The sequence below is a fragment of the Physcomitrium patens genome, chromosome 1 (genome assembly GCF_059467195.1).
Source record: "Physcomitrium patens ecotype Gransden chromosome 1, ASM5946719v1, whole genome shotgun sequence".
NCBI lineage: Eukaryota > Viridiplantae > Streptophyta > Bryopsida > Funariales > Funariaceae > Physcomitrium > Physcomitrium patens.
Window position 1 is genome coordinate 5,573,096 of NC_143410.1, and position 13,893 is coordinate 5,586,988.

The following is a 13,893-nucleotide window of genomic DNA, read 5'->3' on the forward strand; positions in this document are numbered from 1 at the left end:
CATCTCCTCTAAAACTTCACCTTTCACATTAAAAAGCAAACCACGTTTTTTGAGAGCGGCAACAAGCTGGCCATACGCAAAGCCTGAACATGTTTCCGCTAGGTGTTAATTTCAAGAAATATAAGCATCCACAAAACGAGATCTTTCGACCTAAATGGGCTATTTACCAAACACTTCTTAAAAAGAAGACTAAGTTGAAGAAGCCTGCTCAAGCGCAAAGAAATGGAATTGTCTCTCCGAATTCAATTATCATTTGCACCTACATTCAATACTGTAATGGCGAAACTATGTGAGCTTTATGACAAGAAATCCCCAACAGACAACAGAACCCGCATACGCAAACAGAGTCAATTTGAGGTCAACAAAGCCATCGCGGCTGGTGCTGTAGCCCTGACGATTCAAATTACCAAGAATGACACAATCAATCTTTCACAGAACTGTTTTTGCACTGGCACAGGCTGCGCAGATAATACATAAAAAAATTGTGCACCTTGATGCTCCCACTAGTTGGAAGATGTTCTATACAATCCTCCATTGCTAAAGTTTCGGCGATCTAGGGGGTCAACCACAGCAACATTATGTCACAGTACAACTCCTCGATTTTGCAACCGCTTCCTCTCCTCTTCCAGCTTCAATAAGATACCAAAATCACCCAGTCGTCAATAAAACTTAGCGTCAAAAAGAGCTAGCATAAAATTAGCAAACGTAATCTAGGTTTCTGCAGAGGTCTGGAGTAAAGGTGGTAGTCACCATAAGATAAAGATCTGCACATATTTATGAACCTTTACAAGCAACTACTCCTACCCAGAAAAAACTGAGTTAGGGATACAGCTCCCCTACAGTTCAAACCGAGAGAGGAACTTACAACTTTGCGAACGCGTTCATTGGCAGCAGGAGCACCACCAATGACACTCTCAGGTATATAGGGGTGCTTGACAAACACATCATTCATCACTAGAATGGTCGTCTTATCCCACCTACACGGTAGCCTGATATACACAACACCGTAAAACTAGTTCAGTGAAAAGGCAGTTCGATGGTATTGTGCAATAATAAAGCACAATGTTGAACAACAAGTTAGCAGATATGAGTACGAACAGGACCTAAAAAATTGCTCGACAGAAATGCATATTCATCATGGTTTGAGGAAATTACGTCTTAGAAAGAGCATCAAAAATATCTTGCGCTTCCGTGGAAACTCCCACACCAATCCTTTCAGCCTCTGCCTCTGCTTGCCTAATTAATTCATGATGCACCTCAAAACTCAGCTCATACATAGCATAAAAATAGCTTAGTTCAAGTTTATGATGTTACCCTGCATATTGCCAAGACTAATAGGTTTGCATGCTTTCAACGACACACCAAATGTAAGCTACTCTAACTGACTTCGTGCTGCCATTAAAATGGTGCGAAGCCAGACAACTGCTATTGTGATAACCATCATGACCTCATTCTAAAATCTAATCTAAGTGAACAGGAAAAGTTTTCGATTAAATTCAAAATTGGAATACGTGATCCATTCTACTACTATGAACTTCAGCAATGTAAGAGGGGTGAGCATACTTTATAGCAGCTTCTTCACGGTCCCGCAGACTCTTCATATCAGTCTGTGAATATTTCAAATCAAAAGCATCCTGTACATGACCCACTAATTTTACATCCTTGACCAGTGTCGTCTTTAGAAATCGTAAATTCCGGCGACCATCGACGCTGTCTCCTTCCTGTTCAAAAGCTGTCAAGGATAGCATCTCTATTTACAATCGACTCATCGTTATAAGCAAACGTGCTACTAAAGTAGTTCCCGTAGCCGCTCCATTAGTAAGTAAACTCTAGATAAAGGAGCCCCATGAAAACCTACCAGCAAAGCTAGCATGGGAAACGATGAAATAACGTTAAAAAGAAACAGAATTCTTAAATCCACTCCTCGAATACGACACGATTCTTGTCACTTAAAACTCCTGAACTGTGAGTAATTCTGAGCAGCTAACTAATTCCACCATGAACTCACACATCCCTTAACTCCAATTCGCGAGAAGCTCAAAGAAAGAGCGACCAAGATCCCAACAGTGGGACACTACAAAACAGCACAATCTCCGGAATAGAACGCCCAACGGGACGACAACACGAGCATAACTTACAACTCCGTGCTGTATGAATCAAACTGCACCAAATCATAAACCCCACTTTCCCTCATGCCACCCTGAAAGCCATACCCACATCAGAAAACCCTAATATTCACCAATTCCACAAAATTCCCGTCCCACCTCCAATTCCCGGGGTTCCAAGAAATGCAAAACCAGAGGGAGGGAGTATGAAAGGATATGAATGACCACAATGTTGGTGCTCCTGTCATAAGTCAAGACATGGCCCTCGATGTGATCGCCCAGCGTGGTCTTGATCTGCAGTTTACACCCCTCCGCAAACTCTCGCCCGGCACTCCCTGCACTCTCCATTTCTCCCCCACCACCACCCCCCGCTTGATGATCCTGCCTGTCTCCGTTGCTGAATCCTTCCTTCCTTTCTTACCGCCCACCGCATGTGAACCCAGTCATCTCCATTCTGCACTCATCACGCTGCTGCTGCTCCTGCTGCTGACTTCCAGGCTCCCTCAATCGGCGGCCATCGACGCGTCCATGGCCATCGACCAAACTCGCATCCTGCAACGCCCTCGGCCTCACGGGCACAGCCTGCCTTCCTGCTTGCACTTCTTCAACGATTCGGTCGCCGCACGTCGGTCGGTTCTCTTTTCCTTTTGACCAGCGGTCCGAATACTTCTGGTCGTCCTGTTGGACAAACTTGACAAAAAATACAACATTAAACTATTCGATGCCAATTGCTAGTTGTCAAAATTATGATGCATATATAAACACACACCAATTTCTCTATTCTAAATCTCATTTTTTTATGGTGGAGCAAGACAACTAGTGACCAAGTGGTGCAACAATTGCAGCATCCCATGTAACATGGAGAAAAGTTGACAAAAGATATTATTGTACCATCTTCATTGCATTTTCCATGCATAGTTCTAAATTTTGTTAAAAAGGTCTTTAAGTTCTCCAATATCAGATCTTGTTTTTTCATAAATTGATACAAAGTAATTAAAACATTGTCTACTAAATAATATTTTAATTGATTTTACTTTAATTTCTTTGGTTGGATAACTCAGTGGTTGGTCCTTGTTAAAAAAGTTGTACCTTGTTGATGAATTCTTGAAATTTGGATTAGTTCCATCAAACTTCTTTAAAAAAATCACTCTTGGTTCTTTACCAAATGCAATTATGTTTCTATGACCTACTTGAACTAGTACAATTGTTGAAGAAATTCCTAATACCTTCATGCCTTCTTAAGCAGGTGTATTTAATGTTGGTTGAAGTGATAAACAAAGTTGATGCTAAGCAAGCATCAACTTCTTTATTTGTTGCCAAAGTTGTAGTACAACATGCTTTATTTCTATCAATCATGCCATGACCATAAAAATTAAAGAGTCGCTACACAATAAAAGGAATTATGGATAAATAGGCAATATATAAAAATAAAAATAAAAAACAATATATATGGAGAAGAAGATAATCCACAACTTCAAAAACACTTTGGTATTGTTAAGAAAGAGAGATAGTCTATCTTTTATTAAAGAAAGATGAAGATCTAATGTTATATGAGAAAGTTTTGACAAACTATCAATGACACAAACTCAAAAACTTTTAAAAATACAATATACTCATGGACAACCAAGAAAGAAAGAAGAAACTTAAGAAGAGATACAATTATGCAACCATAGTATATATTGAAGTAGCTATTGGGAAGTAGAAAAACTACTTGAGAACTTCCAACCAAGAATGGAGTACAAATTATAACATAGAGAAGAGTGAATATGGTTTCAATCTTGTCTCAATATAATTAGGTGAGAAGAATGACATATGGAAGCTTCTTAAGGACCACAAGGCATGTGGGCCAAGCATCCAAGTTGTAGGACAATTCTCTAGGAACTTATTTAAGGTGAAAAACTTGTAGGCAAGTTTGCATAGCCTTTTGACCCATCTAGAAAAATATATAGAAATTACCGATTTGCAAAAGAAAATAAAGGAGAAAAGAAAAGAAAGACAGACAATAAAACAGATCGTTGGTTCTCAGGAAACATAGTGATCAAACCGACATTGCGTAGCTGTCATCCAGGCTGGCTGCCAGCTGGAATGACGAGGAAGGGAGGCCCCCACGTAGGATGACGTGGCAAATCCAGCTCACCATTGTGTCACATCATATCATGGAATGGCGAGGTGGCCCCCGCTCACCTCCCATTGAGGCTCTCTACAGCTTGAACAACACACTCCCAAAAGGGAGCCCCTTCCGAGGCGGGGGTTTTCAAACTCAATCCCGGTTCCCCTAAACTACTTTGGAGCTGCAACCAAGGCAGTGTGGGTGGGATGGGTTCAAATGTTCACAACAACCCACGCCTCACAATACAGAGAACAACAGCCACACAAAACCATGGTCCGGCAAATGAGCATGGATTTTGTAGCGTTGCAGTGAGAGGAATAGCGAGAGAGAGTGTAAACAAGCAGGCGACAAGCTATGGTGTGGTGCGGTGACGACAGTCGCAAGCAAATGAGTCCCAGAACCGCTGAGACATAAAATTATCACCAAGGATATCTATCAACCAGCGTTACAGACTCGGCCTCGAGGAGCTCTCCTCTATATCATACATAGGATCTATATCACACACAGCCAGCTATTGCCTTTCCGAGCCCCAATCACCCACCGACCCCCACCCCACCCCACTGCGTCAAAAAATTGCGCACGGCGTCGCACTAAATTATCTCAAGTCATCGTTATCTACATAGGCGTTGCCCCGGAAGGAGGGCCGCCTGGGATCATGCCTCAAGCGCATGTACCGATCCGCTCTCGGTGAGTCCACGCCCGAGTGCGGAATCGGCGGCGGCAATCCCCCCGTGGGCTTCCCTGACTCGGAATCCGTCAGGCTGGATCCTCCACTTCGTCGACCAGACGCGTTTCCTCCATATGGGTTCCGTTGCTTGTGAAATGGTTGGGACCCCCGCCTACCGCCGTTTAGATTCCCTGCGTTGTAGCCTTCTAGAGCTTCCATGAAGCAGAGCACGTTCAACCGAGTCCTTTTGAGCTCTGCAGGTAAGTAGCTCTGGATGTGATCCTGTGCGAGGCCCTGTGGAAACACAGCGGAAGAAAATTGCAGCATCAGTTGGGATTAGTGATTGAGTTTCTGTGATCTAGTGTGTAAGAGAGTTAAATTTCTTGGTGCTAGGAGGATTCTGAAGGGTTGGAGTGTTACTTGTAAATCCTCGGCTGTCATTCCGCCGTAATCGTACCCATCTTGGCTTCCCCCTCGAAGGGAACCGCGGCCGTGGTTCTGTTGGTCCGTCATTTCAGCGACAGTTTCCATGACTTTTTCTAGAAGTGCGGCACGGAAGTTTCCAGCCAATTCGTAGGCCTGTGTGCTCAGGTAACCTTCTAGAACGGTTTGAAGATACTCCACCTGAGTCAAAATAAATCATAGTTGACCATGTCAAGGAAATACAATAGTAGATAAGGACCGAATCGAACTCAGTAAATTTTGGAGCTGTAACGTTGCAGGGAATGTGCCATATGACAGCAAACTCTTCCGCTTCAAACGACGGATGCAAAGAAGTGCAATGCAGTCTCAACCCTGAAAGCTCAACAGTGAAAAGTCATTTTGCACAGGAATGAACAACAAACCTCGAGCATTAGCTGACAGTAACCATTGATGTCAAACCTTTGAAAAGCATTGGCCCTGTTTTCAGTAAAAATGGCTACTAGCGAATCCATTAGAGCTTCCACGAGAGATTTGATGGCCTTCTCCAAAAATGGTTTTGCCCCTGCAAACACCTGCATATTCACACCAATCATGGAGTGGTCACAAAACAAGCATCTCCATCAATGGTAACGAAAGACTAGGAACAGGCCAGTGCTATACCTCACAAAATAACAAAACCAAGAGAGCGTTGGTTATACATGTAAATCTCTTTGAAAGAGAAAATGCTAACCTCCGCATGAGTGGTGACCAAGGGATGCATTAGCTCCATCAACGAGTATCTGAAACCCTGATAGCAGTGAATTTAATAGCCACTGTCAGTGAGTCATCTACATACAAAAGACAGAGCTAAACAATTAACAAAATTGCGCGGACATGGAAACATACGATCCTTGAAGTAATAATAAATAGAGGATTACAATGTACAACATTTAGACTTCAATCCGGCTGTAGAGATGCAAAGGCTTACTTTCACTGGAGGAGTGGAAGCCCATTGACTGCCATCAAACAGCAGGAATGCTTCTGCTGCTTTCTGAATTTCTCTAGCCTGCATTTCAAAAACAATCGTCAGTATAACCCTCCCAGTTGAACAGAATAACTCAAGAAGCTTCAAAGGCTGGTACCAACAGAAGGCAAGGCAATGCTTTAGTGTTTCAAATGTTCGCAGACAAAGCTCGGCGCATACCCACCTTCGCAACGTTGTAGTGATTGAGAACCTTCTTTTCTAATTCAGATAGAGTGTTCGATACTTCGTCATAGGTGGCCATCTTTCCTCCTTTAATAGTGGAATCTGATCTGCGAAGGTGCATCAACGATCCACAGTAAAGAAAGATATTAAAAACATAGCACAGAAGCATTTGACTTCAACAGAGTCTGCAGACAAGCTTCATGAGATTTCAATAATATGAGCGTTGTGAAAAAGACATGTACGTGGTTGCGGTCAAACCTCAGAATCTTACCCTTCATAAATCCAAACATGTTCGTATTTCCGTGTTTGCTCCGGAAGAAGAGTGGAGTGGCAGAACCCAACGTTGCTGAGCACCATAAGTAAGCGTTGATGGGTGCTAGTGATCTCCACTCCAGCTACGAGCCCCACGAACCTATCATGCCACGATTGTCTCTCCTGATCCTCTGGCCCATGGTCTGAAGTCGTTGAATAAGACAACTCAGTTGCTAGTTTCTCTAAATTTCCTGCATCAGTGAAGACCACAGAGCGAAAATTAGGATCCAGCGGGGGTCACATTCTTATTGCTAATTATTCGTCAATTGGCACACTTTGCTATTGACGCTCTATTTCTTTATGATAATAGCGCAAGAACTGACGTACTTGTGACCCAAAGAATTACGTACTCTGATGGTTCCGAAAACAATCTATGTACATGTTCTATTTTAGAAGAAGACAAAACTTACCAGCAAGAGCTAAGAAGCATTCAAAGAAAGTATAACGAATAGTGTCTTGCATCTGATGCAATTGTTGTATCATATCCTCGTGAAGCTGGGATGCGTCCTTGCTTAACCGTTCCAGCATCCTGAATCCATGCCCAGAAAAAAGCCCCCACAAATTTTTCAGGCAGCGGAAAATTGGAAGTTATCTGTTCTCTAAATAAGAAGATAGAAGTCACAAGTACAGAGTCATTGACAACGTTCAGGGGAAGAATGATATTAATCAATCCAGATCATATTAAAAGTGTGCAATGAGTGCATTCACACAGTGTTTGTAAGATGAAACACATGAGAGGATGAAACATACTCAGTAAGGTGATCCAAGGACGAAACCATCAACTCCTGAAACCGAAGCGGTAGGCTTGAAATTGCAAATGGAGAGGAGATTCGTTGAACTGCGGCAACAGGCTCCCAATCTTCGTCCATCACAAGCTCTGAGGTTGCGTTGTGCATGAGAGAGCAGATGCGAAGTACAAACACCCGAGTGACCTCTGTCCGCAATGCCAGCAGCATTTGCACTGCCATTTTCAACACGTAAGATGAAGATGAGTACATGCCTGGCAAGATTGACGACGTACCTTAGCTGCACTCAAGGGAGCTGAAACCTCAATATAACGTAGAGGAGTCCAATTATTCTTCAATTTATGGAGTAAGGTTATTTGTCCCAGTAACATGTACAGAAAAATGCTTACCAGCGCTACTTGGGGCAGCGTCATTTGACTGAAGAGAAGCACATGCTTTTGATACTTCAGCAACTGCGTCCCGCATGTATGGACGTAGCACATTCGCTTCTGCGAGTTGCAGAAACGCAGTCTGCACCTGCAGATCCACCAAGATCTCAACAGCTTGCAACATGATATGTGGATGGGTAAAAGCAATAACCATTATCATAAAAGGCTAGAAAACACAGCTGAACAGATTGGTGGAAAACCACTGTTGAGTGGTGAAAATGAAACAGAGGGGCCCTTACTTTCGATTCATAAAGAGAAATGATACAGTGGACCATCGTCTCCACCTCATCCAACGTGTGTGATGTATTTGGTTCTCTCTCTGATCCACCTTCTCGAGGAAGTGAGTTAGCACTACTTCTTGACAAGCTTCTCCCAACTGCACTTGCTCCCTGTGCTCCCAGCAAATTAAAACGTCAGTTGAAAAGCTATATATTACGTAGATTAAATATTGTATTGACCAATACTAACACGATATAGAGAAGTTGATATAGAAAAGCAGCTTCACGAAATAGCAGTAGAACACTTACCGCTAAAAACTTTCCAGTGAATACAGAAAGAGCGAGATTCCAGAAGAGGGGCACATGGTGCACAACGACCATAGTGAGCCTTCTAATAAAACGCCCAATTAAAGCATCTGACTCGTTGCTTGAGGTGTCCATAAAACTCACTTCTTTTCCCTCTTTTTCATTGTCTCCAAGCAACAGGGAGAAATCTACATCAGACTGAAACAAATAGAGAACTTATCAGAAACCTGCCAGCTCAATAGCATATGGAAGGTGAATGCTCACGACTAATAGGAAAGCCTCAATGCACTTCTGTATTGCTGAGAGGGATGCTACATGCTAAGGATCATAAGAGCAGCGTGGAATTTGTCTTTAAATTGGACGTAAATCAGGAACTCGAACAGATCAGATTTCAAGAGAAAGGTTTCGTGTTATTACAACAGTACCAAAGAAAGGGGAAATCACAAAGAAAAACCAAAAAACGATGAAACATACCGCCTTATTTTGTTGAACTTGAAGCTTCTTCCAACGAGCGTCTGATAAAACACGATCTCGTACTCGGCCATTAAAGGCTTCCATACGGGCGTCATGCTCAAGACTGCACCCTTCCAACAGTCCACGTATCTTCCGATCCTGTAATAGGCCCAAGATAAATATGCTCTATGAAGTGTTAACAACTACAAAGAACCACTAGTTTCACATCCAGAAACATGATGGAATGAACACTAGACCCAATATTTTTGAGTATCACAGAATAGGACAGTTTCCACAACCTATGCATGTCCACGAACATGTAATGAATTCTTCAAACAAGAAAAATTTCAGGTTTAACTAGTAGGTAAATACTGCAAAAGCACAAAGAGGAACTGTTGGCCTACCTGTACGGTAAGATAATGCCAAACTGGATCACATTGTGGCTCTAGCTCGAACAAGAGTCTGATAGTAGTCTCCAACTAGATACATCCAATTCTGATGTCAACATGATATTTTGTCCCAGATAATTTGATTTGATGCAATTCAAATGCTGGGACTATTCAAAGAAGAATCACATTCAAAGCACATGCTCACAGTTCTTAACTACGATAAGGTAGTTTGCCACCCCAGTGCATTAAGCATAAAATTGTACCGTGTATAAATCTCATGAATGAAGTGTTCATGTACGTTGCTCATAATCTTGCTCATCAATTGGGTACACTAGAATTCATTCTTACCTGGGTAGCTTCAATGTGAGGATCTTCCATAGACTTGTACAAGGTTTGCTTGAATTCTTCCACGATCTTATCCACTTCCTCTAGTACTCTCTTAAGAATACCCACCTGGAGATATACCCATCCCAAATAAGCTAGGATGCACTATATCTTCGAAATCTCAAAGATGCCAACGCGATAAAATGAACATGTAACATTCTTTAACAATTGATTCAACAAAAACACAGCCACGCACATTAGAGTAGAGATCCAAGCTCTTGGCCTTCTTGTATTCGCGAATGGCTTGCTCATACTCTCCCTTGCTGATGTAAGTTCTGATACTGCTCGGCAGATTGAAAAGAGTTCTAAACCTTTGCAGCATCCCTTGCACAGATCGAATACGTTCGACCTGAGCCTGACGCTCCAGAAGAGGTGAAAATGCACGGTTTGCAACATCCTCAACCTGCTTGATGGAATGACTGAGGTGCGTGGTGCCTCCTCCCTCTGTGTTAGATTCTATCTGCTGCAACTTCGTGTGTATGTCTGCCAAGTCGCACACCAACCTTACAACTAAATTATCGTCATTTAATGACATGATTATACCTGAAAGTCACTCCCAAAACTGCAACACCACCACAACTGGAAAAGCACTTACCGTCAATGGTGTTTTTGCACGAAATGAAGCAGTCAAAATTTTCCTTGACGAGCTTCTTCAGTTCGTTGTTACGTAGCTTCAGATCCTCTTTCAGTCCCTGCTCTGCTTGTTCTAGATGAAGAGCGGAAGTGTTCTGATGCACATGCGACAAAAAGAACTTCGGGTCGAACTTCTCAGAATAGTATAAAAGCTTTTCTGCACAGCAGATAGATGGTGAACCTTAGATAATGCACCCATCAACTCTTTCACCCCACAGATTTAAAAGATTGGTTAATAAATAGAAACACTGTGTAAGAGACTCATCAGCATTCTTCTCATTGAAAGCCAAAATAAGCGAGAGGGAATACACCAACAAGCTGAAAACAACACCTGGGATCCTTTCTGAAGCAATAAAAACAGATCAGAAAGGACATCCAAAATAAATGGATAGATAGATACCCCTGAGAACTGGATCTCTGATCACCGGAGCCTCATCCTGAGATACAGAAATATGATCATCATCTCGAGAAGCAGCAACAGCGGCTGGGCCAGATGGGGCTTCCTTGGACTTCCGACTGCGAAGAAATCCTCCCTTCTTGCCGCTTCCTCTGTCAGAAGAAGCTGCAGATACTCCAGGAGAGCTGTCTTGACTCCTTGTAATCTTAGGAACGAGTGTCAAAGTTTGCACATCTATGACGCTGCATTGCAGCAAACCACGCCAGTTGTCAAGGTCCAGCCACAAAACACAAAACATGCGGTCCCTAAAAATTCTCAAAAAGACATATGATCTAATAACTCACCCAAGTCCCAAAGGGTCGATGAACTCATCGCCTCGAGAAAGCGCGGGATCCACTACTGTTCTTGCTCTCTGCAACTGAACGGTAGCCGATGCCCCTCTCGTCTCTCGAAGCTCCCGCACACGCCTTTCCAGCTGGTAACAATCACATTGACATAGTGCGTACAAAGGCAAGCTCAGAACCCTAAGTTTGTAGTTTTGCAAAGTTATGAAAACAAAACACTGCAGAGGCAGCCCCCCCACTGTGAATCTGAAAGCAAGCACTGGGCCTCACTGACCTCAGCTTTGTAACCAGGTTTCCAGGTCGCAGGCTCGTCATCATCGTCCCATTCCTCATCTTCTCCACCTTGTGCTCTCGGCTTAGTGAGTGCAGGCCTTGTCCCTCGCCCATGCGGGCTTTCATCTTCTGAGGAGATGCTTAACATCTCAACTTCTTCGTCATCGTCGTCTTCTTCAACTGGGGGAGGTTGAGGGGGCGCTCGACTCGGAGGCTGAGGACCCGGCGGCACTCTCTTGGGAGGTCCAGAGGATTGGTGCGCCTGCGGGGGTGGCTTGCTGGGCGGTGGCGGTGCTCTACTCGGTGGCACCTTAGCCGGCGGAGCTGGCTTGCTGGGCATGGTGGATTTAACAACAGGGACATGCGCAGCCCGCATGGGCGACTTGACAAACGGAACGTGCCCACCTCGCATGGGCGACCTGGCCGGAGATTGTGCGGGCGGGGCCGGGCGATGGGAGCTCTCCCTCGCTGCCTGCTCCGCTAGAGCTCTCTGCAACAGCTCCTCTTCCTCGTCGTCTTCGTCATGTCGCATCGCCATTGCGCTAGTTCACTTCACGAATTCCTGTATAAGATTCACTTGGTGAATAGGCCACTAGATGAATTGTAACCAATGCTCCAACCAAAGCAGCCTTGTAAATTAACCTCGGGACGATAGTTCCCTCTCCGCTCAGATACTCTTTGAAATCAGAGATTCAACTAGAATGTGCATACTCTCCGACCCAGAGCGCCTTAGATAAACATTGCGAAGGGATGCAAATGAACAGTGTCTACCCGGCATTCATCTTCAGAGGACATCAGATAGCCTACCTTCACTTAAACTACCCAAAACGATTCACGAAACCTCTTGCAATCCTGAGACGATTCACGAAACTTCTTGCAATATCGAGACGAAAAAAGAAAAACTATACTGGCTTCACAATCCAAGCTCTCTCTCTCTATTACGATGATCTCCAGATTTTCGACATCGTCGAGACCCAAGTCGGTACTCGTCCGTGATACATTTCTCGACCAGAGCAAGCATTCGAGTCAGCCAGCTCGTGGGAGCTGTAGCCGGTGCTCTTCACCACAACATCGGACACGTCTCTGTGCTTCATCACAAGACCACATCAAGAGCAGGAAAGGAGCGTAAGTAGATACTCACCAAAAAAATTCAGGGGTGATAGCAGGAATCAATCCTGCTGGAACCCCTCACTCTCTTTCTCGCTCACTCGCTCGCTCGCTCTCTCCACGTAACCAAGACTCTGTCGGGGCATGCGCCTTGCCCTGATTGCACCCACAGCTACCTCCGATCTAACCCCCAACTAGCACAGCGCTCGCAAACTGCTCCGCTCCTCGCACTCCTCCACCCTCCCACCCACCAAACAACGGGCTTGGACCTGTTCTAGAACCAGCCACTACTAATGATCACCACCTCGCGTCTGCAGGGAGGTTGCGCCAATCCTCGGGGCGTTAAGACAGACGGGTCTCGGTCGGGGGGTACCCTAAGGAAAGCGGGGCTCATCAGAGAGGAGCCCAAGTTGAATCATGAGCAACCTCGCCAGTGCCACCACAGCACATAACATGGAAAAAAAGAGGAAAAGTAAAAGGAAGAAACAATATACATATATTAATAAACAAGCCCATAAACGAAAAAATTATGACGCACTCGATGAATTTGCAGGCGGGCGAACGAGGCGCATGATGAAGCAGGACGGCAGGCTGTAGCACCAGGATTCAGTCAATAAGCCCAAATTTAACCCCCCCGGTGTGGTCCAACCCCTCCCCGCAGAGGTCCGCTTTCTAGAGATCTACCGAACCCTGCGATAATCAAACCACTCTCGCCGATGAACCCCTTTCCTCTGGGGTAAGTTAAATGAAGAACCCACAAAGGGGAGAGAAAGATTCAACTCAACTCAACCAAAGGGTGAATCCCGGCCAGTGTCAGACGACAGTAATATCCAAACTAAGATCTCCACGATGAAGTTTCAAGGCAAAAGCTGCTCAAAATCAAAGTTGGGGGAAGCGGTGCAACACACACACACCGAAGCACTGCAGAAATTGGGCCATTAATGCAATGACGTGGGTTTGGAGTGCGGATGTTTTGACGAGCGGTCTCGTTGCGTTGTGTAAGAGTGAGTGAGTGAGAGAGAGAGTATAGCGCCGCGTGATCGACAATCCCTGGGCTTTGCGATGCGATGCGATGCGATGGCGATGACTTCAGGCCGCGCACCTCGTCGCGCCCCTGGCGCAAGTCCCCCTTGTTGCTATTGTCCAGGCTTTCCCTCCATTGTCGCTGACGGCTCACGGCGCGGCATTCGGCGTCATAATGCGTCACACTGCGGCATACGGCGGCAGAAGGCGTCTTATGTGTGTTCCGCAACCACAGCGAGCGTGCCCCATGAAGTTCCCGTGAGCTTTTCGAAGTAACGCGCTGTGGTTCCATCCTATCTAAAAGGCAAAAGGGATATAAAAAGTAAAAGTAAGACAGCAGTTTGAGTTTGTGGGTTCGCACTCCGAGAGAGCCTTTTTTAAAGTAAACG

The 13,893-nt window shown here is 44.6% G+C and overlaps 2 protein-coding genes across 2 annotated transcripts; both read right to left on the minus strand.

Annotated features, from left to right (window-relative positions):
• Positions 1-351: 351 nt before the first annotated feature.
• Positions 352-2,691, minus strand: LOC112279486 (uncharacterized). Its single transcript, XM_073532370.2, has 5 exons — positions 2,323-2,691; positions 1,564-1,722; positions 1,156-1,236; positions 866-989; positions 352-629 (listed from the first exon to the last, which is right to left on the minus strand). Exons 1-5 carry the CDS (start codon positions 2,451-2,453, stop codon positions 582-584), a joined length of 543 nt encoding a protein of 180 aa, XP_073388471.1. The 5' UTR covers positions 2,454-2,691; the 3' UTR covers positions 352-581.
• A 1,904-nt stretch (positions 2,692-4,595) lies between these two features.
• LOC112285984 (exocyst complex component SEC5A) lies at positions 4,596-12,876 on the minus strand. Its single transcript, XM_024527428.3, has 21 exons — positions 12,516-12,876; positions 11,376-11,936; positions 11,102-11,232; positions 10,761-10,999; positions 10,323-10,517; positions 9,924-10,210; positions 9,692-9,796; positions 9,359-9,433; positions 8,976-9,113; positions 8,505-8,699; positions 8,217-8,366; positions 7,939-8,065; positions 7,554-7,764; positions 7,214-7,332; positions 6,763-6,994; positions 6,493-6,598; positions 6,273-6,350; positions 6,036-6,092; positions 5,728-5,877; positions 5,303-5,506; positions 4,596-5,176 (listed from the first exon to the last, which is right to left on the minus strand). The coding sequence occupies exons 2-21, from the start codon at positions 11,910-11,912 to the stop codon at positions 4,811-4,813; spliced, it is 3,702 nt and encodes a 1,233-aa protein (XP_024383196.1). The 5' UTR covers positions 11,913-11,936; positions 12,516-12,876; the 3' UTR covers positions 4,596-4,810.
• Between the last annotated feature and the right edge of the window lie 1,017 nt (positions 12,877-13,893).